This window comes from Rhinolophus ferrumequinum, chromosome 19 (assembly GCF_004115265.2).
Source record: "Rhinolophus ferrumequinum isolate MPI-CBG mRhiFer1 chromosome 19, mRhiFer1_v1.p, whole genome shotgun sequence".
Taxonomy (NCBI): domain Eukaryota; kingdom Metazoa; phylum Chordata; class Mammalia; order Chiroptera; family Rhinolophidae; genus Rhinolophus; species Rhinolophus ferrumequinum.
The window spans coordinates 12,377,514-12,404,870 of record NC_046302.1 but is presented as its reverse complement, the minus strand read 5'-3'; the positions used below and the strand labels follow the sequence as shown (position 1 = coordinate 12,404,870).

Below are 27,357 nucleotides of genomic sequence, written 5' to 3'. Positions count from 1 at the left end.
GTATTTATTTGAAGAAATCCAAAATGCTTCCTCAAGGGAACATGTGCAGCCATATGTTCATTGTTGCATTGTTTACTATGGCCAAGATGGAGAAGTGGCCTGGGTGTCTTTTGATGGATGAATGGATAAGAGGAGGTGGTACATATATACAATGGAATATTGCTCAGCCATGGACAGGAATGGGTTCTTGCCATCTGTAGCAGCATGGATGGACCTAGCGAGTATTGTGCTGAGGGGAGTGTCTGACAGAGAAAGACAGATGCACTGTGATGTTGCTTATAGTATGTGGAACAAAATAAATAAACAAAACAGCAACAAACTAGATACAAAGAACATTTTGGTGGTTGCCAGATGGGAGGGGGGTTGGGATGGTGGGTGAAAAAGGGGAAGGGATTAAGAAGCACAAACTGGTTGTTACAAAGTAGTCATGGGGATGTAGGGTATAGCATAAAGAATATAGTCAATAATATGATAATAACTATGTATAGTTCCAGGTGGGTACTAGGCTACTCAGGGGGATCACTTCTTAAATTATATAAATGTCTAACCATATGTTGTACACCTGAAATTAATATAATATTGAATGTCAACTGTTACTGAAAAATTAAAAAGGGGGGGAGGTGAAGGGCAATAAGTGGTCCTAATTTCCAGGTATAAAACAAAGAAGTCATGGGGATGTAACGTGCAGCACAGGGAATATAGCATAGTCAATACTATTGTGACAGTGTGGTACAGTCAGATGGTTGCTGGACTTATCATGGTGATCACTTGTTTAGGTATATAAAGGTTGAATAATTATTGTGTACACCTGAAACTAATATTGTTTGCTAACTATATTTGTAATAAAATCTTAAAAAAAAACAAAACATAAAGAACTAGAAAAGGTGATCTACCTCCACCCTCCTACCTCCAGATATTTTGAAGCCTACCTCAGCTATATCATTTCACTTGAAATTATTTAGGCATATAGCTCTAAAACTTAAGTATTTAAACATAATCACATCATTATCATGTCTTTAAAAATAACTCTTAACCGTATCTAAAGATAATCAAAATTAGTCTCTTTATCCTCTAAACAGTACTATATCTTTATAATGCTCTGATCTCACTCCTCTCGATGTATGCATATACATTAATAGCATCTAATATTTTGTTGCAGGCCATTCTCTCCTAAAATTAGATGTTATTGTTTTATATAAATCAATATTTGCTTATCAACATTTATACAAACAGCTATCTCACTTTAAACATCCCTGTAGTGTGAGATCTTTTCATAATAAACTCTTAGATTATGTTTATCTAAAAATGTCTTTATTTCATCCTTGTTCCTGAAAGATAGTTTTACTGGGTAGGTTTCTGGGTTGATTTGCCATTTTTCTCAGTACATCAACTACTTCGCTGTCTTAGTTTTGGACCGGATGGGATTAGAATGGGAAAAGAACCCCGTCAATAAATATTGACAGACTGTGTTTCCCACCTACACCATCTCTTGCAGCAGAGGTAGGTGAGTCGACCCTCCACTACGAAAGGGTTCAGACTAAGTCTAAGGTACAGAGCTAAAATCTTAGCTCTCTCAAAAATCATTAGTCGCTTACCTAATTTAGATAAAGCTGGTTAAATTCCACACTTTGAACACCCACGCCTTTAATACAGAAGTCTATGTCCACGGACACAGTACTCAGAAGAGGCTATTGTGTGCACTTTTCCTTTCCCCCCAGAGCCCTGGGTCCCAGGTATAGAATTTTCTCTCCAGAAGACCTCTGCAGTTTGGCTAGGCCCTTGGTGCAGGAAAGCGTGTATTCTGTAGAATAAGCTGGCAGACCACTCTTAGGAGCCTGGCACTTTGAAGAGCAAGGTGGGGCCTCAGGAGCAGTCTCAGGGACTATTGGGGAGCCAGCATTTGCAACAGCTCCACCTCCTTCTTTATTTCATAACTAGCCAAACATTTCCAATTGGTCAGCTCTTCACACATGTAATGTGCAGAGATGGAGAATTTCCCAAAATAGGTCAGTTCCTAAACTTTCTAACCTCTGGAATGCCTTTGTTCTTCAAATTTGTATAAGAAATCCTTACTAGACACATTTCCCAGACACAAGGCAACTGGCTCCTTTGTTAGGATTGTTCAATAACTTTTGATGCTTACTGCACTGCTATGACATAGGACAAACTAAGATATAAGTACACAAGTAGACTGGAATTTATGTTGTATAATGACACAAAGCCAAGGTATTGTGTCATTTCATCTGTAACTTGACTTTAAGTTCAAAAGCGGTGTTGGCATAATCCATGAGTGAGGACAAAGCTTTTCTGTGAGCTGACGTCCATCACACACATGGAATTTAGAAGGATGTGCAGAATAGTTCTTTAATTAAGGTTCAAGTTGCCCTTCCCAACCATACAGCATCCACCTTGAATGATGTGAAAGGAATGGCTTCCCCACCCCACTGCCTTTGTACTGCCTGCTTTTGAAAGCCTTCCCCGTTAATTTATGTAGCTACTCCTCTCCTGGACAACAACATCCTCTGCCCTCAAAAAGGACCTGCCGCTCATCCTCAGCTTCACCTGGGTTACCGGTTGTTTAGTTTCATCCGCTTTCCCCCTAGATGTTGTTTAAGAGGCTTAGGTTCCTTATGAGTACAGAAGAGATGAAAAAAAGGTGCTTGAGGACCAAGCATCTTCAATGCTAGGCCTTTTACACAACCGAGTGTCTTCTTAGCATAAGGCCTATGTGCAAAAAAAGTCCTTGTCTTTTTTTCTTCTTAGTCTGAGGACTCCAAAGTGAGTAGTCATTAATAAAAGCACACGAATTTGAGACAAAAGTGACACAAAAGTAAGGGATATCTAGAGGGCAAGTAGTGCTTTTATTTTCTATTCCATAAATATTTTTGAGTGCCTGCTGTGTGCCAAGCACGGACCTAGTATTCATCGGGGAACAAAATAAAGATCTCTGCCTTCATTGAACTTAGATTCTAGCTACAATGCTTACATCCTGACATACGATTAAGTGGTAGAAAAAATAGTGGACTCTATAACTGCTTATTACAAGACACTTAGCCTAGTTCTGGGGTAGAGAGAGAGGGGACACTGAGGACTTCCCATAAGAATTGACATTTGATCTGAGATCTGAAGGATAAGAATTAACTACCTAAAATATCTATTGCCTCATCTCTGACTCTAAATAAGGTACTATGATATGTAAACAAATATAAAATACACATAGTAAGTGCTTACTAAAAGGAATTAGAACAGCAGTCATAGTCCCTAATGGAATATAATCCTATTTGTTACTCAGATTCCCTTTGAAGACGCCCCAGATTATGCTGCTCCCACTTGCCAGGGAGTAGGGTATGACTGCTCTGGGAACACTGGCTGGCTTGGGCCCTTAATCAAGTACTACCCCATGCTTCGTCTCACATTCCTCAAGTCTGAATCCCATCTCCATGGCAAAATCTTAAGTGCCTAGATACTTTGTACAGACTTTCTTTCATGTCCCTTTGAGACTGTGGTTCTGGGCCTGTTCTAGGCATTGTGGAAATACTTGTTCACTTTTAAACTAACACAATTTCTTCCAAAGATCAGGTTTCAATCTAAACTTAAATGCCAAACCAAAGAGGAAATTAGTATTACCTTCTAAAATATACTTTCTAAATAAATTTATATTTTATCCACTGTCTGAGTGCAATTTTGTGCTTAAGGAAAACAGTATCCATGGTTTATCCCATCTTTAGGATAATACCCTTATTTCCATTTTGGATAAGCATTTGTTGATCATTTTATCACATTAGGAGGATGCATATTGAAAATACAGTTTTAGTTCATATGACAAACTAGAAAAAGGTCATGTAGGATGAAGAAAGAAAAGTTAGGAGCAAGGCAGATGTGGTTTTGAATATCTAGCTAGGAGAGTCTAGGCACATTCCCGACCCTCTATTTTCTAAATGCCAAAATGGAAAAATTAATACCCAACACATAGGGCTTGGAAGAAAACTAAGTGATATAATAAATGATATAGTACAATGCTTGCTAAATGAACAGCAATTAGATAGAGGCAGTAGTAGCAGTAGCCATGACAGGTAGGCTCTTTGTTCTAAATACCAATTTTTGTGATGCTTAAGTCCAAAAATCTAGACAATACTTTCCTCTGCAAAAAGCTACTTCTTACAGAAATCAGTTGAAAATAAATTAATGTGAAATCTCTTTAAAATGGTATGAAAAAATGTTTAAGATTATTCATTAAATATTCATCTGACATACTTTTGCTAAATATGTATTATATACAAGCCAGAGGATTAATTGCTGTGTGAGGAATAAAAATAAGATAGGATTCTTGCCCTTAAGAAGGTTCCATTCTAATAAAGGAGAGAGATATACTCATACATGTAAACCACTACATGGCAAGGCAGAATAAGATTACCACATAACAGTATAAAGAAAGACCACAGAGTTCAAACAATGGACAGATTACTTCTAACTTTACAAAAATGATTTTCATATAAGTTAAAATAAGAGAATCACAGGCAAAAATGTGTAGAAGTTAACTTTTATAGACAAATACCCATAGATAAATGGGCCTCTGTCCATGGAAACGCACTCATTTAACTGGTCTTGAGATTTGAGATTTTAAATGAACAGAAGCCCCAACACACAGGGAAAATCTAACCACCACCAGTATTTTCATGTATTTATTTTGAACAACATATCTTTATTGACCACTGAATTTGTATGTATCCTGTACATATGCATATACATTTACAATGTATGTTATCATATTATCAAGATTGCCCTGCCATGCTGGTTAGAGAACAGCAATGGCTAGGAGTCCACATTTACCCCACCATAACCTTCACCTTCAATAAACCGCAGAAAAAATAGTGTCTGTTCCCATAAATCCCACTCTGATGATACTGTGTCTCACTGTTCAGAACCTCTGAATATCCTTACTTCTCTGGATCCCTGGAATTAGACTGTATAGATCATCAGTTCTTTCTTTTTGCCCAGAACCCTTGACAAAACAAATTCCCATCACAGACAGTAGTTTGCTACAGCTATAAAATATCTTGGCCCCCAATCAAGGAAATTCGTTGTTTACCAAAACTACTATTGAGGTAAAATAATAAACAATAATATTAATACTACTACTAATAATAATAATAATTCTTTTATGAGAGAAAGGAGATGCTATCTCTGAAATACTTATCTCTTCTCTAGGCCCAAGTCCACCTAAGGCTTCAATTTAACTAAATTTTAAACCATGAGTTGTTACTGAAAGTGACAGTCTCCTGCGCTATTGGGAATTTCCACATACGTAGATTCTCTGACGTCAGGATTGAGCTGTTCCTGCCCTCTAACTTCCTTTCCTCCTTCTTTTCTATAACCCCCCCAAATTCATTCATTTCAAATGCATTTGTTGAATATCTCTATACTAAGCCCTGAAAATACTATTATGAGTAAGGCAGTCTGTGCATCCAGAAATCTTCAGCATATACAGAGCAATGAGACTGGAGGAAAGAAAATGGGAAGAGGGTAGGGTAGCTAAGAGTTCTAAGAGCTGAACCCTGAAACAGTCCAATGTTTAGAAATCACGAAGTGATGAGAAACCAACAAAGGAGGGTGAAAAGAAGAAGCCAGTGAAGTAGCTTCATACCCTTGGCCTGTCTTTCTCTTGTCTTGTCCCCCTCTTCCTACCCTTCCCCCACCCTCCTCTCTCTCTCTCTCTCTCTCTCTCTCTCTCTCTCTCTCTCTCTCGCGCTCTCGCTCTCGCTCTCGCTCTCGCTCTCGCTCTCTCGTTCTCCCTCTCTTGTTCTCACTCTTGCTCTCTCTCTGCCCCCCCCCCCCCCAATCTGAGGAGGAGTAAGTTACTTGATTGGTAAATTTAGGAGAGAACCTGAGAAGTGATGACTGCATTCCTTCCCCCTCCTTGCCTTTAGGGAGCTGGCTGCCAGAAAACCTGTGTTCTCCCCTGCTTTCTTATGTGATGATATCCTCAGGGACAATACAGAGGCCTGAAATTTTCTGTGCTGCCCATGACTCTGACGGGTAAATCTATCTCATTTGGGAATTCATTATTATAAAGCCCATTTGTCTATAACTCTAAGCCACATTCTCCAATGTCAGATTAACCAGTAATTAAAACAATGTTTTAATCTGTCTGCCTCACTTCTTTTCCTTATCTCAACTGGTTCAAAATTCCAGCCATCAAGAATGGTCAAGTTCCTCAGGCCCCCTCACAAGCCAATGTCTCAGAGCACAAATTCAGACTCCGATGATCTATAAGAACACTTCCAACTTCAAAAAAGAAGTCCATGATTTACACCCCTGCTTGTCACTTGGAAGCAGCCAAGATGGAGAGAAGGTCATAGACTTACATATAGAAGTGAAAGGAAAATAGTATCATCTATTCACAGCTTGTTGATGAGAAAACTAAAACCCAAAGAGAGAACATAGTGGCAGAACCAGAACTAGGACTCAGGTCTTTTGACTCTCACCCACTGCAGTGAAAATTTTCTCTCTGAGAAAAATTTAGTCTTACTCAATCTCACTCATTCCTGAAGAAGAAACAAACCAAAAAAGATTGAGTGCCTTCCAGAGGGTTTTCTCCAAACTATCTCTACCATTTCCCCACGTGCATACTGAGTCATTATATAGCAAAAATAAAATAAATAAATTTTTAAAAAAGTGGATATTTAGCCACTTAAGATAATGCCACTCTTAAATACTTTTCCCTCACGATCATTTCTCGATCAAAGAAAAAGCCTATTTTTCCTGCAGTCACCTAGGTAACTGAAGAAATGCCCACTGATGACTCATGATCATGAACCTTAAAGGAGCCCTTAACATTGTTTTCTTAGTCAGTGGCCTTCTTACTCTTTTAGCTGCTCTAAGCCCCCCCAGACACTATCCGCACTCTCAGATGGTCTTCCTTCCTTCTCAGAAAAATGGAAGACTTGAGATAGCAATGACCTCTCCCTCCCACATCCAACTCTACAAACTCTGTTACATATGTGCCCAGCCTCTCCTCCACCTTTCAGTTACAGCAGAGAGGTATTCCTCAACCCACCTAAGGCCAATCATCCATCCCATCTGTCTTCAGATCCAATCCCCTGCCACCTCCTTCAATAAAACACCACCATCAATTATCTCTTCCCTCTCCTGTGTATTCTGCTGGTCCCTCTCATCTGGATCCTTTCCATCAACATTTAAACAAGCTCAAATCTCTTGCAAACAAAAACTGGAAACAATTCTCTCTCAATGCCACACCCTCTTCTACCTATAACCATATTCAGAGCCAGATTAGATCATTCAGAGAATCTAACTATAAAGGTATTCTTTCCCATACATAATGCAAACATTAAAATAACTGACAGAAAGCTCAATAAAATTATGAGTTTTTGATGATGACTCCTTTAGTTCTTTGTTTTCAAATTATCAAGTACTAACTTCTTTCCAAATTTGCTTTCTTTGGTGCTCCTGCTTTACTAGGAGCTTTGCCTTCAACACACACTCAGTCTGCTAAATGGGTAATTAAGAATTTTCCCATTCTCTTTCATATTCACAACCAAAATACTTGAATTTTTTATAATTTGCCATCTCTACTTATTTCTCCTCCCACTTTTTAATCAATTTGCCCTAATCATCTACCAAAAGTTCTATTACTAAGGCTATCATTGACTTCCAAGATATCTAACAGATATCTTCCAGTCCTTATTTTTTTAATCTCCCAGTAGACTGGGATTCTACTGACCACCCTTTTCCGTTTTGTACTCTTCTTTTCTTTTAGCTTTTGTGCTTTCTCCTGGTTTTCTTCCTTCTTCTCTGATTGCTCCTTCTCAATCTTATTTTCAGACTCCTCTCCCTCTATTTGCCTTTAAAAGTTAGAGAACCTAAGGGCTTTTCTGGATATTGGATATCTCCAATATCCGCTTCTGTTTTCACTCTATAAGCTTTCTCCAGGCAATCCCATCCAGTCCTATGGTTTCAACTACCATGTATTTTTAAGAGAACTATACAATTTATCATTCAAATGAGATGTTTTTGTTGTTGTTGTTGTTGTTGAAATAAAGGAAGGATACTATTAGCAATTATGCCCTGACTGTTCAGGGCCAACTTGGATATATGGTCACCCTATCTATATGCCAATGAGTCCCAACTTTATTTGCCCAGTGAAGACCTCTTCTTTGAGCTCCAGACTCATAAACTGAATTGCCTACTCACTGTATGCACTTGTATTCATTAGTTCATTCATTCAACAAATACTGAGTATCTATTATGAGATCTGACAATTAAGTTCGTGAACATGTTGCAACGATGTTGCTAACCATTTTTTGATATCAGAGGGATTATTCATTATGAATTTGTGTCAACTGGACAAACAGTTAATCAAGTTTACTATTTGGAAATGCTGAAAAGGCTGCGTGAAAAAGTTAGATGACCTGAACTTTTTGCCAACAATTCATGCCTCTTGCATCACGACAATACACGGGACTGTCTGTGAGGGAGTTTTTAGGCTGAAAAAAAATAACTGTATTGGAACACTCTCCCCACTCACCAGATCTGGCCCCCAATGACCTCTTTCTTTACCTGAAGATAAAGGAAATATTGAAAGGAAGACATTTTGATGACATTCTGGATATCAAGTGTAATATGATGACAACTCTGATGGCCATTCCAGAAAAAGAGTTCCAAAATTGCTTTGATGGGTTTAACTAGGAGCTAACATCGGTGCATAGCTTCCCAAAGGGAGTACTTTGAAGGTGACCATAATGATATTCAGCAATGAGGTATGTAGCACTTTTTCTAGGATGAGTTTGCAAACTTAATTGTCCAGCCTCCTATAGGTCAAGCACTACATGTGATCAGATAAGCCTTCATTGAAAAGGTGACATTTGAGAAAAGACATGAAAAAGGTGAGAAAGCAATGAAAGTGGACATCTGAGCAGAGGGAATAAAAAGGGAAAAGTCTTGTAAGTGGCAATGTGCATGGCATCTTCAAGGAACTGCAATAACATCATAAAGGTGGGACAGGGAGAAAGCAGGGAGATAAATCAGAGCATTAACAGGAGGTCTCATATCATATAGTGTCTTGTAGGCAATTGTAAGGACTTTGGCTCTTATTCTGAATAAAATGGAAAACGATTGGAAGGTTTTGAGCAAAAGAAAGGGCATGATCTGATTTACGTTTTTGAAGTGCTGCTCTGGGTATGGTTGAGTGGAGACGAAATGGGGAGTAAAGATAGAAGCATGAAGCCCAGTTAGGAGGCTACTGCAGTAATGCAGCTGAACAATTATGGTGGCTCAGAGCAGAGCATCAGCTGTTAAACTGATGAATAGTGATCAAATTCTGAATATATTTTGAAGATGAAGCCAACAGAATTTACTGATGAATTGGATATAGGGTTTGAGAAGAAAGAGGAAAGTTAAGATGACTCCCAGGTTTTTGGCCAGGGTAACTGGAAAAATGAAGTTTCCATTTTTTTTTTTTTTTTTTTTTTAGATGAAGAAAACTTCAGAAGGAGCAGGTTCAGAAACAAGGAGCAGAAACTCACTTAAAGACGTGGTCAATTTGAGACATGCATTAGACATCCAAGGGGAGCTCTCAAATAACTAGTTCAATACACAAGTCTAGAGTTCAAGTAAAGGTCTAGGCTGGAGATAGAAATTGGGGAGTCTTCAGTTCTATATATGATACTTAAGTCCATGAGCCAGAACAAGATTACTAAAGAAATGAAGATAGAGAAAAGGTCCAAGAAATAAGATCTGGGGGTGGCCGGGTGGCTCAGTTGGTTACAGCGCGAGCTCTGAACAACAGGGTTGCCCGTTCGATTCCCACATGGGCCAGTGAGCTGTGCTCTCCACGACTACACTGAAGACAATGAGCTGCCAGAGAGACGGCTGGATGGTTCAGTTGGTTAGAGCACGAGCTCTCAACAAGGTTGCCGGTTCAATTCCCACATGGGATGGTGAACTGCTCTCCCTGCAACTAAAGATTGAAAAACGGCAACTGGACTTGGAGCTGAGCTGTGCCCTCCACAACTAGATTCAGGACAACAACTTGGAGCTGATGGGCTCTGGAGAAACACATTGTTCCCCAATATTCCCCAATAAACTTTATAAAAAATAAAAAAGAAATAAGATCTCGGCACTCAATATTTAAAACTCAGGGAGATGAGGAAGAACCAGCAAATGAGACTGAGAGGAGCATCCAGAGAGATGGAGTAAAACCAAGAGAGTGTGATACTTGAAAACCAACAGAAAAAAAGAGTTACAAGGTGGAAAGAGTGATCACCTATGTCAAATGCTACCAATAGTCAGATAAGGACTGAAAAATGACGTGGAGTTCATAGTGACCTTCATAAATTCAGGATACGTTAAGTAACAAATATGAAAGTCTGATTTAAGTGGTTCAAGAGAGAATTGCAGGAGATAAAATAGAGAGTGAATACAAACAACTCTTTTGAGGAGTTTCATTCTTAAGGACAAGAAAGAAAACGGACAATTAGCAGAGGGGAAAGTGAGAACTTTGGTGAAGGAGAGATGATTCAGGGAAGAGAGGAAGAATTTCCTGGGTATTGCCTTTGTTCTTGAGTGGTCCCTAAGAGGAAATGGGATCACAAGTGAAGAGGTTAGTCTTTGCTCAAGGTAAGTTTAGTTCATCTATAGTAAGAGGAGAAAAGGCAAAATAAATGGATACAGACACTTGTACGTGGGTAGATGTGGTGGTGGGTGTTTGTGGAAGTTCTCTTGTAATTGCTTCAATTCCCCAGTGCAATAGGAATGCAAGCTCATCAGCTTAGAGTGAGGATCGAGGAGGAAAGATCTGAGGTGTGGTCAGTATGACACAATCATCAAGGAGAAATGAAAAGTAAGTACTAGTGAAAGCCAGTATGATTTCCAGGCAGCATTTTGGGCGTACTTAATATTAATGATCACATAAATTGAGCACATTCAGCATGGTATTGTGTTTTTCTCTAGCTTGCATGCAGCTGAGGAGCAAGTAGATAATTGAATTTAAGTAGGATTGTGGTTTTTCCAAGAAGATAGAATGAAGCAAGAGAAGTCAAGGAAGTCAAGCATGTATGCAAAGAAGTGATTGTTATGACTTATGGAACAAAGATAAATTGAATAAAGTGGTCCTTCTCACAAAAGGAGTGAGAAGCAGTGAAATGGTGAGATCCATGGAGTATAGGTGCTGGTGGAAAAGCAACACTGCAGTAGAGGTATTAAACAGAATGACCTGGAAACATAAGAACTGGTGCTAAGAGGGTGGCTGGAATGGAGATTTAGGAGGGTTAGAGTTATTGATAATGGCAGGCTCAACACGTCCAGGATAAAACTATGATCCTCTTCCAATGTTCCCTAGCTTAGTAAATGAAACCAAGCTTTTCCTTCACTGCATGGAATATATCACTACATCTTGTCCATTTGACCCTTTAGAGAATTCCCAACACTGTCTGCTTCTCTCTTCTTACCTACTACTCTGAAAATCCAAGATACCACCGTCCCTTGCTTGGACAATTACAATAGCCTTTTAACTGGTCTCCGCACATATGCTCTGACCTCAACTATAGCCAGAATAATTTTTTTCAAAACAAACAATCATGTTCCCCCACTAATGAAAACTTTAATGGCTTTCTATTTCTCGTAGGATGAAGACCAAAATTTGTAACAGGGCACACATGGTACCATAACTATCTAGTCCCTCCCTCTTTCTCTAGCCATATCTTGCACTGCTCTCCCTCTCACACTCTGTGCTCTAGACATGCTGGGATTTTTTTAAATCTTCAAATATACCACACTTTCTCTGATCACAGAGACTTTGCCTCTTGCCGTTGTAAAAATCCCCCATCTCCTCACTTCTACCTGGTTAAATAAAGCCTTCCTGTTCTTTACATCTCAGCTTAAGTGGCCTTTCTTCAAGGACCACTTCTCTGACTCCACAGTGTAAATTGGGATCCCTTTTTTCCATGCTTTCTCAATGCTAATTATCTTAGTATGCTGCCCCAGTTTTCTTTAGTCATGGATCACCAGCTGCAGAATAGCAGCAACTGTGTCTGTTTTTATTCATTGTTGTGGCCCTAGTGCCTAGGACAATCCTGACACATAATTGTCAATCAGAAATTTTTTTCCAAAATAATGGTGTTATTTGCATGTGTATGTCTAACGCTTTCTTTTTTCAGAACCATCTTGCTAGGTGTTAAGCCAACCATCCTCATTAATTTTATCTCATGTGTTCCAAGACCTGTTTTACCCAATTCAGTAAAAATTTATTTAGTGTGTACCATGCGCCAGGCATAAGGGATTCAGAAATTAGTAGGCATATTCTTCATATTTAATCGGTATATAATTGAATATGGCCAAAAGATATGTACACAAAAAAATTCAATGAACTCATCCAGTGCTTACTGAATACTTATTAAGTACCAAGATTTCTAGACCCTAGAAATATAGCAGTGAACAAATCTTTGTGGAGTTTATAATCTGGTGAATATGTGCTATAAATTATTCTGGAGATATGTAGCACCACTGAGGAAGCAACTAATTCTTCTAGGAATTAGGGACCGTACAGAAAGGCACCACAGAAGAAGCAATAAGTAGAGCATCACCAGGCAAAGAATGAGACATGGAACCTGAACGATCGCCTACCAGTTTTTATTTTATCCTGAGCCTTCATGTTTAATGTTTAAGCACTGGAGTGACATCAGTATTTAGGTATTACAAAAAGACAACACTGGCAACATGAAGGATGGATATAATGATCACAATCAAGAGTGTTGTTTTGAAAACTATTCCAAAGTCTGAGGAAGAAATCATCAAGGTCCAGAATAGGATAGGAGCAGTAAGAATAGAAAGGATAGGATAGATTTGAGGGATGTAATTTACTTATTTACCTTAATGGCTGAAAAAGAGGACAATTCTCAGATGAGAAGGTTTTTAACTTGAATGGGAAGATGAGTTATGGCACATACTGCTACATTCCCATCAAACCCATTCCTTCCTACTTCTAAGCACATAGTCAAATTACATATCCCAGTCTCCCTTGCAGTTAGGTGTGGCAAGGTGACTAATTTTTGGTTAAAGGAATGTGAGTGGAAATGATGAGCACCACTTCTATCACTTGATCTGGATAAAATCAAGAAAAATCTCTTCTAAGATATCTTCCATTGTCTTCCCCTATCAGCTGGATGTCAGTGCAAAGGTGATGACAGAAGAGCCTCTGTTAGTCATGGCTCCTCAAAGGAAAGCTCACATCCCCTTCTGACTGATTGGACTTGGCATTGGTAAGAAAGAAACATCTATGTGTTAAGTCACTAAGATTTTGGGCTTTACCCAGCAGCTAGGGTTAACTTAACTAAAACAATGGCGATGCCATTAGCCAAGACAGAGATTCAGAAGCAGAAGCTGGGACAGATAGACGTAAAGAAAAAGACGTCAACTTAGGCCATATTTAATTTGAGATTCTTTTGACATATCCAGGCAGCTGGAAATAGTGGTCCAGAAATCAGAAGAGAGCTGATGGCATTGGAAGTTTTTGAAACACAAGTGACTAAAGCTTTGGTCCTGATTGAAATAACATTGGAAGAGGGTATAGAGGAAGAACATCTGAAGTCTTGGGATGGGAAATATCAGCATTTAAAGGAATGCAGAGAAAAGAGGTGTTAGAAGGTAAGAGAATACTTTCTCAAAATTTTTCATGATCAATATTTTTTATAATAAACCAAAACAGTTGGTCTTAGAATTCTCTTTTTAAGGACCAAATAACCTTGTTAAACTGATAGTCATATAAGCCCTATTATTGCTTCTATTATTAAAACCTTGTATTCAATGAATTCCTTAATGTTTTCCTTCCTAAACTGAAAGCTCGAAAATTCAAACCGCCGCCCAAACTAAAATGCCAAAATATATTTAAATTATGTACAAAGCTTTGAAACCAAAAAGTGGCCTCTAATGAATTCTCTGATACATTTTATAATATCTTTGGTAAAGACAATGTCTTACCTGTATCAATTTTTTTTTTTTAATTGGGTAACAATGTCTTTTTCCAAGACCCATCAGCTTCAAGTCAAGTCGTTGTCCTTCAATCTAGTTATGGAGGACGCAGCTCAGCTCCAAGTCCAGCCACCATTTTCAATCTAGTTGCAAGGGTCGCAGCCCACCATCCCATGCGGGAACCAGCAACCTTGTTGTTAAGAGCACACGCTCTAACCAACTGAGCTAACCAGTTGCCCATGGGCAGCTCAGCAGCAGCTCAGCTCAAATTGTTGTCTTCAATCCATTTGTGGAGGGTGCAGCTCACTGACCCATATGGGAATCGAACCAGCAACCTTGCTGTTAAGAGCACGCACTCTAACCAACTGAGCTAACAGGCCACCCCTGTATCAACTTTTTAATGTTTCATTCCTTCCAAAATGCTTTCACATGCATTATTCATTTGATGCCCCTAACAAATCTGTAGGATTGGTGAATGTAGTTGGGGCTCCAAACATCTGACAAATGTCTTTTGATAAAGAGACCATGATCTTAGTATAGGGCCTATGTCAGAAGAAAGCCCATTCCAAGAGGCAGGATAACTATTTCCCAAGGATATCTGTAAGAAAAATATGTCCATTTTAAAGTACTATCTTAATCCCATAGGTTATCCATTCATCCCTGTAGTTTATGAGTCTCACTAGTCTTCAGTGTGACATCAGGGGACATCTTACTTCCTGACTCACAGTTTGTGTCACTGCAAATTGTCCCCCAAAGAGAGAGAGCAAGTGATAAAGGGTGCATCCTGGATAACAAAAATAACCATTTATTTGATAGTAACACTGTCTTTTGTCATAATTGTTTTTAGCAATTTCAAATATATTCTGATTAACATCTCATAGATAGGGGCCTGGTTATGCCCCTTGTCTAAAGGAAGTAGCTATTTTGAAATATTCCTGATTTGACTTGTTTTCTAAAAGAATTACGAGTCAAATAAAACCAACTCATAAAACATTCAATGAGTTCTCATAAATGTCAACTTTTGTTTAGGTCATCTCTTCTAATATCTTTAAATATTCTAAGATGATCAAATTTCTGCATTGCTGATTTTATGTGTCAACTTGGCAAGACTATGGTGACTAGTTGTTTGGTCAAACACTAGTTTACATGTTGTTATGAAGGTATATTTTGGATGTGATTGATATTTACAATCAGTTGATTTTAAGGTGAGCAGATTACCCTCCACGATGTGGGTAAGCCTCATTCAATCAGTTGAAGGCCTTAACAGCAAAAAACAGTTTCCCCAAAAACCAATTTTGCCAACAGAACAGAAATTGTGCCTGTTCTTTCAGCCTTTATATTCAGAACTGCAACATCAACTCTTACCTGAATCTTCAGCCTGCCAGTCTGCCCTACAGATTTCAGACTTGTCAATCCCTACAATAGCAAAATCACCCCCACTTTTAACAAATTTAATACATTTAACATTTTCTACTACAACCTTGTCCCTGTCCAAAGCAGGAATGTACTGTCATTCAATGTATTTTCTCTTAAGTCTTTTTAAATGTAGAGAAGCTGGTAGAACAAAAACAAAATAAAAACAAGCATGGTTCTTGTTCTTATTTGTTATAAGGAATTTTTTGGTAGGACGCACTTGAAAGATAATTTCCTACAGGAATATATCAATAAATATACCTTTGACTGAAGAAGATTTAGAAATGAATAAGAGAAGAATGTATTAGTCAGAATTCTCCAGAGAAACAGAATCACCCTGACCTTATTTAACCTTAATTGTCTCCATAAATGTCTTATCTTCAAAAACAGTCAAATTGAGGGTTAGGATTTCAAAATATGAATTTGAGGAGGGGGCACACAATTCAGTCCATAACACACATTAAGCACTAAATAAAAGAGAAAATTAAACCCAAACCTAGCAGAAGGAAATAATAAAGATTATAGCAGAGATAAATGAAATAGAGAATAGAAAAAACAATAGAGAGAATCAATGAGAACAAATGTTTGTTATTAGAAAAAAATCAAGAAACTTGACCAACTTTAGCTAGTCTGAGAAAGGAAGACAGAGAGAAGATGCAAATAACTAATATCAGAAATGAAAATGGGGACACTACAACCAATTTTAAAAAACAAATAAAAAATAAAAGAATGCTATGAATAATTGTCCACCAATAAATTAGATGAAATAGACAAATTCATTGAAATACACAAATTACCAAACTGATTCAAGAAGGAATAGAAAAATCTGAACAGACCTATAACAGGTAAAGAGATTAAATCAGTGGTTTCAAAAAAAAGCAAACAAAAAATAAAAGACTTCAAACACAAAGTCCAGGACCAGATGACTTCACTGGTGAATTTTACCAAACACTTAAAGAATTAACACCAACCCTTTTCAAACTCTTCTAAAAAACAGACCAGAAAGGAACACTTCCTAACTCATTTTATGAGGCCTGTTTTACCCTAATGCCAAAGACACTTCAAGAAAAACAAAAACAAAAACAAAAAAACTACAGACCAATGTCTCTTATGAATACAAATGTAAGAATCCTCAGCAAAATACCACCAAACTGAATCCAACGGCATATTAAAAGGATTATACACCATGATCAAGTGGAATTTATCCCAGAAATCTGCAAGTAGTTCAATATATAAAAATCAATTTATAACCACATTAATAGAATGAAGGGGAAAAACACATGATCACCTCAGTTAATGCAGAAAAGGCACTTGACAGAATCATATACTTTTTCATGATTACAAAAAATCAATAAACAAAAGACTAAAGTTTTCACCCCCAAATCAGGAACAAGACAAGAATGCCTACTTTTGTCCCTTGTTCTATTGTACTGGAAGGTCTAGCCAGAGAAATTATAAAGAAAATTAAATAAAAGGCATACAAATCGAAAAGACGTAAAGCTATCTGTATTCGCATATGACATGATCCTATACATAGAAAACTTCAAAGAACACACACACACACACACACACACACAACTATTATAGTTAATCAATTTAGCAAGTTAAAGGGTACAAGGTCAACACACAAAAGTCAGTACTTCTATATACCAGCAATGAACAATCCAAAAAGGAAATTAAGAAAACAATGCATTTATAGTAACATCCCAAACCACAAAATGCCTAGGAATAAGTTTAATCAAGCACACAGTACACTGAAAATTATAATACATTGTTGAAAGAAATTAAAGAAGACCTAAACAAATGCACAGCTATGCTTTGTTCTGGATCTGAAGATATATTATTGTTAAGATGACTACTCAAAGTGATCTACAGACTAAATGCAATCTCTACCAAAATTCCGATGGCCACCTTAAATAAAGGTGGCCAAGACATGGAAACAACCAAAGTATCCTTCAATAGATGATTGTATAAAGAATATGTGGTATATATACACAATGGAATATTATTCTGCCATAAGAGAAGATGAAATAGTACCATTTGCGACAACGTGGATGGATCTTGAGATTATTATGCTAAGCTAAATAAGTCAGACACAAAAAGTCGAAAACCATATGATTTCACTGATATATGGTATATAAAACTGAAAACAACAAAGGAACAAGACAAACAAATGAAGAAACAAAAACTCATAGACACATACAACAGTTTAGTGGTTACCAGAGGGTAAGGGGGGAGGAGGCTGGTAGATGAGGGTAAAGGGGATCAAATATATGGTGATGGAAGGAGAACTGACTCTGGGTGGTGAAAACACAATGTGATGACATATTACAGAATTGTACACCTGAAACCTATGTAACTTTACTAACAATTGTCATCCAAATAAACTTTAATTTAAAAAAGAGAGAAAGAAAGAAAGAAAGTTACAGCTTAAGAACCAAAAAATAAAAAAATTCCAATGGCCTTTTTCTCAGAAATGGAAAAGTCAATCATCAAAATAATATAGAATTTTAAGGATCCCCAAATAGTCAAAACAATACTTAAACAGAAGAACAAAGTTAGAGGACTCACACTTCCTGATTTCAAAGTTATTACAAAGCTACAGTAATCAAAGCAGTGTGATACTGGCATATAAACAGATATAGATCAATGGAACAAATTTGAGAGTCCAGAAATACACCTATAATTCCATGGCCAATTGATGCTCTCAAGCATGCCAAGACTATTCAACAAAGAATAGTCTTTTCAACAAATGATGCTGAGACAACTCAACATCCATAAGCAAAAAAATAAACTTGGACCTCTAACACCATATCATAGACAAAAATTAACAACATATATGAAAAACCTAAGTACAAGAGCTAAAACCACAAAGCTTTTAAAAGAAAACATAAGGATAAGTCTTAATGATGTTGGATTTAGCAATGGATTCTTTGATATGACATCAAAAGCACAAGAAACAAAATAGATAAACTGGACGAAGTTTTAAGTTTTATGCATCAAAGGACATTATCAAGAAAATGAAAAGTCAACCAACACAATGGGAGGAAATATTTACAAAGCATATATCTGACAAGTGTCTAACACCCAGAATATATAAATAACTCTTACAACTCAACAACAAAAAGACAGAGAAACCAACTTAAAAACAGGCAAAGGATCTGAATGGGTCTCTCTCCAAGGAAGATATATAGATTACCAACAAGCATATGTATGAAAAGATGCTCAACATAATTAGTCATGAGGGAAATGCAAATCAGAACCAAATGATGTACCACTTGACACCCACTATAAAGGCTGTACCTTTTTTTCTTAATGGAAACTAACAAATGTTGGCAACAATGTTGAGAAATTAGAACCCATTCCTGGTGGGAATATAAAAAGGTTCAGCCACTGTGGAAAAAAGCTTCGTGGTTCCTCAAAAAGTTAAACATAGATTTATCATCGAACACAGAATTTCACCACTAGGTACATATATATACACAAAAGAATTGAGAACACGTACTCAAACAAGAACACATACACACATGTTCAAAGAAGTACTATTCACAAGAGCCAAAAGATGGAGGCAGCCCAAATGTTCATCAATCTAAGAATGAATAAACAAATAGTGGTATATACTTACAATTGAATAGTATTCAGCCATAAAAAGGCACAAAGTACTAATACATGCCACAATGTGTGAAACTTGAAAACATAACCTACATGAAAGAAGCCAGATACACAAAGTCACATATTGTATGATTCCATTTATAAGAAATACCTCAAAAAGGAAAATCCACACAGACAGAATACAAATTGGTGGTTACCAGAGCAGTGAGGAGCGAGGAATGGTGAGCAACTGTTTAATGGGCACACGGTTTCCTTTGGGGGCAAAAAAATTGTACAACATCGTGAATGTACTAAATGCCACTTAATTGTTCACTTTAAAATGGTTAATTTTATTTTATTGGAATTTCACCTCAATTTTTTAAAAATTATGCACAAGGAAAAGATCATTGAGGGCCGGCCCGGTGGCTTAGGCGGTTGGAGCTCCGTGCTCCTAACGCCAAAGGCTGCCAGTTGATTCCCACATGGGACAGTAGGCTCTCAGCCACAAGGTTGCGGGTTCGACTCCTGCAAGGGATGGTGGGCTGCGCTCCCTGCAACTAGCAACGGCAACTGGACCTGGACCTGAGCTGCGCCCTCCACGGCTGAGATTGAAAGGTCAAAAAGTTGACTTGGAAAAAGACCTGGAAATACACACTGTTCCCCAATGAAGTCCTGTTCCCCTTCCCCAATAAAAAAAAATCTTTAAAAAAAGATCCTTGAAGTAATACCCCTTATATAGATTATTAACTTCCAGGAGAATTATTCAAGTGTTAAGTTCCTGAAGTTTTAGAATTTCTCCTCAGGGAGACTTTAAAATAAGGGAACAATGTTATTTAACATTTTGAGCCCTTACTGTATATCAAATATTGTCTTAAAAGTTTTATATACAATACGTCCTTTAAACTTAAGTATAGCCATGACTACATTCAACTTAAAAAAGAAAAACTGAGGTATGAAAAAGTTAAATTGCTCTAAGTCACACAGACAAAAGATGAACATTTAACTACTAACTATTCTTTAGTATAGCAACAAAATTAAAGAAAATTTTATTCAAACAGAGTTTTTGAGTGCCTGCTAAATTTGCGTTTTTATGTGGTTTTTATTACTTTTGTAATGATGATACAAAAGATTTTTTTTTTAAATATAACAAGTCAGACAATTAAGTTCACGAATTTTTTGCAATGATGTTACTAATTTTTTTGATACCAGAGGGATTATTCATTATGAATTTGTACCAACTGGACAAACAGTTAACTAAGTTTACTATTTGGAAGTGCTGAAAAGGCTGCAAGAAAAAGTTAGACAACCTGAACTTTTTGCCAATAATTCATGGCTCTTGCATCACAACAATGCACCAGCTCACATGGCACTGTCTGTGAGGGAGTTTTTAGCCAGTAAACAAATAACTGTATTGGAACACCCTCCCTACTCACCTGATCTGGCCCCCAGTGACCGCTTTCTTTACTCAAAGATAAAGGAAATATTGAAAGGAAGACATTTTGATGACATTCAGGACATCAAGGGTAATACGACAACAGCTCTGATGGCTATTCCAGAGAAAGAGTTCCAAAATTGTTTTGAAGTGTGGACTAGGCGCTGGTGTCAGTGCATAACTCCCCAAGGGGAGTACTTCAAAGGTGACTGCAGTGATATTCAGCAATGAGGTATGTATCACTGTTTCTAGGATGAGTTCGTGAACTTAATTGTCAGACCTCATATGTGGGTAAACATTTTTAATAAGTATATGACTTCAACTATTAAAATAAATACAAATTAGACATCAAAACTATAGTGTCACAGACAATATTACTTTGGATAAGGCAAATGTAAAGTTTAAAAATTATAAAGTTGATTTAAATAAAAATATTAAAAATAATAACTGACATTTATTGAGGATTTGCTATTTGTTAGGCACTGTTCTAAGGACGGGCTTTAACATATTAATGCATATACTCATTTATTTAACCAATTATTAATACATTACTTACCTGTCAAAACTATGAAGGTGCTATTTATATGACTGAAGTGTAGTAAACACTAGTGTAATTGAAAGATACAGCTCTTGGAGTCAGGTCCAGCAGACCTGAATTTAATTCTGGGCTCTACCATTTACCAGCTGACAATAAGAGTTGTTTCCTGTTATAATTTCTATATCCGAAGACATCAGATGGTCAAAATAGCTAGACTTATTTTTAAAATAACTATTTTTAAAAAACTCCTAGAAATAAAAAACATAATTGTCAAAATTAAGAATTCAATGGATAGGTTAAACAGCAGATTTAAAGTAACTGAAAAGAAAATTAGTGAAATGAGATAACTCAAAAGAATTTACCCAAAAGTAGCAGAGAGAAACAAGGATCTGGTAGCTATGAGATAAGAAAAAGAGAAGCTGTAATAAGGTCTAACACACAGTTAATATGAGACCTAGCTGCAGAAAATGAAGAGAATGAAAGAGAAGCAATATTTGAAGATATAATGACTGGAAATTTTCCAGAACCAAAGTCAGGAATCTACAGATACAGGATGCAGTAAATTTATTAAACTAAATAGAAAGAAATCCTTTCATAGACACTTTGTAGTAAAACCTCAGCCCCAAAGTCAAAGAGAAATTCTTAAAAGAAGTCGGAATGGTAAAGTAGACTGATAGGAGCTCAATAAACTGATTCTAAAACTATACAAAAGGGCAAAGACCCAAGAATAGCCAAGACACTCCTAAAGGAGACCAGTAAGACTGAACAGGACCTATCCTACCCAATATAAAAACTTATTATGAAGCTCTATAAATTAAGACATCTTGGTATTTGTGGAAGTACAGTCAAATGGATAAATTAAACATATATAGGAACTTAATCTATTAGGAAGATGGCACAGTAAACAAGTGAGGAAAGGAGAGGCTGTTTAATATTGTTGAAACAAATGATCAGTCACTAAGAAAAAACTATTGGATTCCTATCTCACAAAATTCAATTCCAAATAAAGTCTTAAATTGAAAAGGTAACACTTTAAAACATAGAAAAATGTATAGGAAAATATTTTTCTGACTTTGGGATTGAGAGAGGTTTTTTTTAAAGACATTTAAAAATGTTAAACACAAGATGCACAAATTTAACAAATTAAAATAATAACTTCTGCTCATCATTACACAAAAAAGGTAAGAAGGCAAATTGCAATCTTGAAGAACACATATTCAATCCATATAACCAAGAAGAAGATCGTGTCCAGAGTATATAAAGAACTTTTATAAATTGGTAAGAAAAATAAATGACCTCCCCAAATAGGGTAAATGCATTAACAAGCACGGCACAGAGTCAGAAGCCTAAATGGTCAAAAAAATATATGAAAAGATGCTCAAACACATTAGTAATCAAGAAAATGTAAATTAAAAGAAGCAATTAGATATCATTTTATTCCTACTAGATTGGCAAATTTAAAAGGTAAGAAAATACCAAGTGTTTGTGAAAGTATAAATTTGTACAACCATTTAAAAACAATGTAGCACTATCTTTGTAAAGTTTAACATTCACATGCCCTCTACTCTACTATATATAAACCCTAAAGTAATTTTTAACATGTGAACCAGGGAACATGTACAAGAATAATCATATTATTGCTTGCAACAGCGAACAGCTGGTGACAATCCAAATGTCCATTCTCAGGAAAATGGGCATGAACTATGATATATTCATACAGTGGTAATATTATCAATAAAAAGAAATGAACTAATGCTACATGAATGACACAACTTGAAGAAATTTTAGAAACATACTATTGAATTAGTGAAGCAAGGTGCAGAAATATAAAGTACTCTGATACTATTTTTATAAAGCTCGGAAATAAACAATGCTATGCAAATACATATACACGTATAGATAGAGTATAAAACCATATTTTTTTAAAAGCCAGAGAATGATTAGCACACATTTCAGGATACTGTTTAACTTGGGGATGATGAGATTGGGGAGGACCACACGGTAAATTTAACATTCTAAATCTTAATCTGGATCATAGATTCAGAGGTGTTTAGTATAAAGTTTCATAATTTAAATATATACATTACATATTTACTGAGCATCTATCATACGCCTATCTAGCAATTTTTAAATGTATTATGCAAAAGAATGTATGTTGCTATTATGAGTTAGTAACAGGTACATCCTGAGTGTTTTGAGCATGATTGCCCAGTCTTGTATTTGGGTTAATTTTATATTGCTTATTGAGGACAAGAGTTCATTTTGGCTCTGAAACTTTAAATGACATTCTGATACTATCTGTAGCTCCCGAGAACTTCCCTAAATTATACAGACTCAGTAAATAGCTTTCTCTTTTTTTGATGAATTAAATATGATGTTATCTTTTTCCTTACCAAAAAAAATCATTTTTAGCTAAAAAAGGTTCTTCAGATTTAGACTGTGATCTGAAATGCAGTTTTGATTAAGCTCTACATTCATCCTTTGTAGTTTCAGAAATTCCCTTTAGATAATTAATATGCTAAAAAGACAATGCATTTCTTTTATATTTCCTTAAATTTTCTTTCATTTTAATAAACTTTGTTTTACTTAATTATAAAATCAACTGTCGCTTCAAAAATGTTCTACAATAAAGACATATAAAGTAAAAATTTTACCACCCAACGATAAACACTTTTTTCTTGTATGACTTTTTTCTTGAGGTATATATATTTTAAATAATTGATATCAAATAGTTTGGTATTTTGCTTTTGAAAGTATTTTTAACACAGTATATGACCTGCAGTTTCATTAGGAAAGATATTTTATTAATACAAAGTAGCCTCCGACAGTGAAATACCAAATAAAAGTAAATCAATTAAATCAATTTAAAAAGTCACAATCAAAACCTATCATATCAATGTAAATGACAGAAGCTGGCAGAAGGTATTAGTTTTCATCTCTAAAACGCCGAAAATTATATTCTTTAAAGTAAATGTTACTACTCATCAAGATGTTGAGTTTCTTACTCCCTGAATGACACAGCAATATCCCCTCCTGATATTTGCTAGCCGCAGATTTACCTCAGGTGGTTCTTAACATGGAAGGGTCCACGGGATCAATGTTTGGTGCCTTAAGTTTGGATAGTGGAACAAAGACCCGGAGTCCCAGAGCCTGACAATGGTTCTTGGTTCGTCCACTCGGTATGGCAACATGCTGCTGGTGATCACTTAACAAACTGCTGTTTGCAGCCACACACACACACACACACACACACACACACACACACACACACTTGAAGTCCTCTTCGACTAGCATAGCACACTGACGGGAGGAAACGAGACTACTTAGGTAGGAAGGAGGTCAGAGCAGAGCCTTACTACAGGAGAGAAGCAGTGCTCTCAGCTAGTGCCTGTACATAGTGGCTCAACTGGAGCAGACGTTCCTTTCATTAATGTAAATATAAACGGCATTAACCTAGACAAGTACCTTTCCTATCTAAGGACTCTGCCCATCTCCTGATGTTTAAGTTCATCTTCAAAGACCTGACACTTATGAAGCATTCTCCCACTGTTCCACCGCCTTTGTAGCCCGGGTAAGTCTGCATACTCTCTGAACTGACTTTTGTCCTTATGAAAACAAAAACGTGGGCTTCACGAATTGGGGTCGGTGGGGTAGATGAGATTCTTTAAGGTGCCTAGCTAGCATACTGTCAGGTTGGAAGCCCCACGAAATAGTCTATTCTCGAGGCACAGCGAGCGTCATTAGAATTGCCTTCTCGCAGCTGTGAGGCCTTGGACACAACACGTGAACAGCGAAGAATAAGGAGCTTAATAAACATTAGAAGTACAAGGAGCCTTCGGGAGCAGCGGTATTAACCTCAGTCTCACAGGACCGCGAGGCCGCTAGGCGGGCAGCTTTCCCTTTAAGCACCTGCGGGCCCGCCCCGCGGAGAAAGCCTTCCGGAAGTCCAAGTGCGCTGCCACGAAGTCAGATTCCTCCGCCGATGGCGGCGCTCTGTCCCGTAGCTTCGCCCCCCGTCTAGTCTAGGTTTCCTCGTCTCCCGCCTGCCTGCTTCAGCTCTGCCGCTGTCGTTTCTCCGGCCAATAGTCCCGGCGACCCTGCCCACCAGCACTCGAAGCTAGGCCCAGCCTGGCCTGTGGAGATCGGATGGGGCCCCGCCGGGGCCCGCCCCCGCCCCCGATCCCGATACGCACTTCCGATGACGCCTTGGCAGTGACGTAGCCCGGAGGGGAGCAGGGCGCGCTGCGGCCGGTGATGGACGCGCTGGCAGTGATGATGCAGGATCTCCTGACCCAGAACCATGCCCTGCGCAGGGAAAACAACGAACTCATGGACCAGGTGCGGCGGCTGCTGTGCGAGAAAGCCAAGCTGCTGGCTCAGGTGCGTCCGCCGGCCTGCCCCGTGGCTTTTCCTGAAACGTTTAAAGGTGACTCCGCCCAGCTTCCAGAGTTTTTGATCCAAGCGGCCTCTTACATGAGGTTCTTCGAGGCCAGGTTTTCGAACGACACCCTAAAGGTGGCATTTTTAATCAGCCGCTTCTCTGGGGCGGCAGAAGAGTGGGTAGTCCCCTACATCGAGAGGGAGAGCCCCATCCTAGGTCATTATGAGGACTTTGTGGACGCGCTGAAACGTGCCTTTGGCAGGAATGGGTAGAAAACCGAGCCGGGACCCCTCGTGTCAGGTGGGACCACTGCGAGCCGCTGCGCTCCCCACAAACCCGGTCCTGCTTGGCTTTGATTCACAAGGAACTCGCTAGTTCTCAGCTGCTGGGCCCTGAGCCTTGCTAGAAAACTTGGCGGCCGCCTGTGCTTACCTAACCCCACTGCCTTTGCGCTCTGCCCAGCAACCCAGCCAAAGGCTGGGAACCTGTTAGAAATTGAGTGAACCACCCAGGATCACACCACTTGCCATTTCTGAGGATGTTGCTGATGGTCTTTGAAAATCGGAGCAACCTAGGAAGTGCCTGAGTTTGCCACACACCGTGGACACTGATTTGGATAGCTCAGGCCCTGAAACAGCTTCCAGGGTTAGTGTGCCTGGCAGCCAAATTTTGACATTTCTCCCCCCAAGAACAGTTTTCCACATACTCCATTTCTGTTTTGAAATCACAAGAATCTCACAGATTGTGCTTTTTGGTCAGAGAAATTCAGGTACTGGACAATACATGAGAAAAGGATGTACTTACAATTTTAAACATATATATGTCTTACATTACCAAACAAAGATGAATAAAATGAAAGTCTATGTCCTCAGGAACACAAGTTTGAGAAAAAATTCTTCAGTGTATATTCTGATATCTGGTAAAATGCTTTTGTGTGCAATGAATGGTATATTTGATTCATTTTTATGACTATTTTTTAACTTTTCACCCCATAGTTTTAAAATATATGTTGAAAACATGCAGCTTACAAAGGAAACAGAAAACCCACTTGAGCGATTTTTATGTTTGCTGATGAATTTAGTGAAGCTGGTGTTTTCTAAAACTGCATGTAACTGGTGGCAAAAAAAAAATGGAGATGGTGCATTCTTTGAACTTGGCTTTATTTCTTTATATTAAATGACTTAGCTCACTCATTTTTTGTAACTTACATTCTTGGCCTCAGTTTTTCTTATGTAATGAAAGGCATTACTTGATCATTGAAATGTGGTTCAAAATTCTGTGCTTCTCTGATGAGGCCAAAGAAGGGGAATAAAAGGATCTGAACCCGCCTATTAATCAAAGGGGTCCTTGAAACCTTCTAAGAAGAAAAATCCACAACTGCCTTTCCTTAAGTCTATAGGTTTTGTCATTTCTGGTAGTACAGTCTCACTGAAATACAGTAGTACCTCGGTTTTCCAATGTCTCCGTTGACGAACATTTTGGTTTTTGAACGCCGTAAATCCAGAAGTCAATGCTTCGGTTTTTGAACACACCTGGGAAGTCGAACATGTCATGCGACTTCCGCCGAGTGCAAGATCCTGAGGCCTAGCTGTCGGCTGTTTTCGAACGTTTCAGAATTGGAACGGTCTTCTGGAATGGATTACATTAGAAAACCGAGGTACCACTGTATCTTTTAGTTAGACATCTTCATATTCAGAAAACTCATTACTGCCTCCTTCATGGACAATTTATATACCTGAGGACCATAGGAAAAACCTAATTATATTTTTGTAAGATGGGAGTAAAGACAGGTTATAGCAATTATTTTATTATTGCTGGTTAACATTACAATAGTTCATAGGAAACTGGGCCCCTCAACGTGATCTCTTATATACCACACTTTTGCAGCGCATATGTACTAACAAAATAAACTGAATCTTGGGCCTATTGGCTGATAATTTCAAAGCAGTATTTTTCCCACAGTAAAAAAAACCTATAGGATATAGCACCAAATTTTTTTTCAATAAACCTCACAAGAGC

General features: G+C 37.8%; 2 protein-coding genes across 2 annotated transcripts in view; one reads left to right on the top strand and one right to left on the bottom strand.

Annotated features, from left to right (window-relative positions):
* The window catches only part of AKAIN1 (A-kinase anchor inhibitor 1), a 100,210-nt gene extending 75,636 nt beyond the window's left edge, over positions 1 to 24,574 (bottom strand). The window contains exon 1 of the mRNA XM_033087669.1: positions 24,423 to 24,574. Within this exon, the coding sequence (XP_032943560.1) occupies positions 24,423 to 24,540 (118 nt within the window). The 5' untranslated portion in view covers positions 24,541 to 24,574. The remainder of the gene's footprint in view (positions 1 to 24,422) is intronic.
* A 529-nt stretch (positions 24,575 to 25,103) lies between these two features.
* On the top strand, positions 25,104 to 26,531 carry LOC117011905 (protein LDOC1). The gene has a single exon (XM_033087668.1). It carries the CDS (start codon positions 25,212 to 25,214, stop codon positions 25,608 to 25,610), a length of 399 nt encoding a protein of 132 aa, XP_032943559.1. The 5' UTR covers positions 25,104 to 25,211; the 3' UTR covers positions 25,611 to 26,531.
* Positions 26,532 to 27,357: the final 826 nt, after the last annotated feature.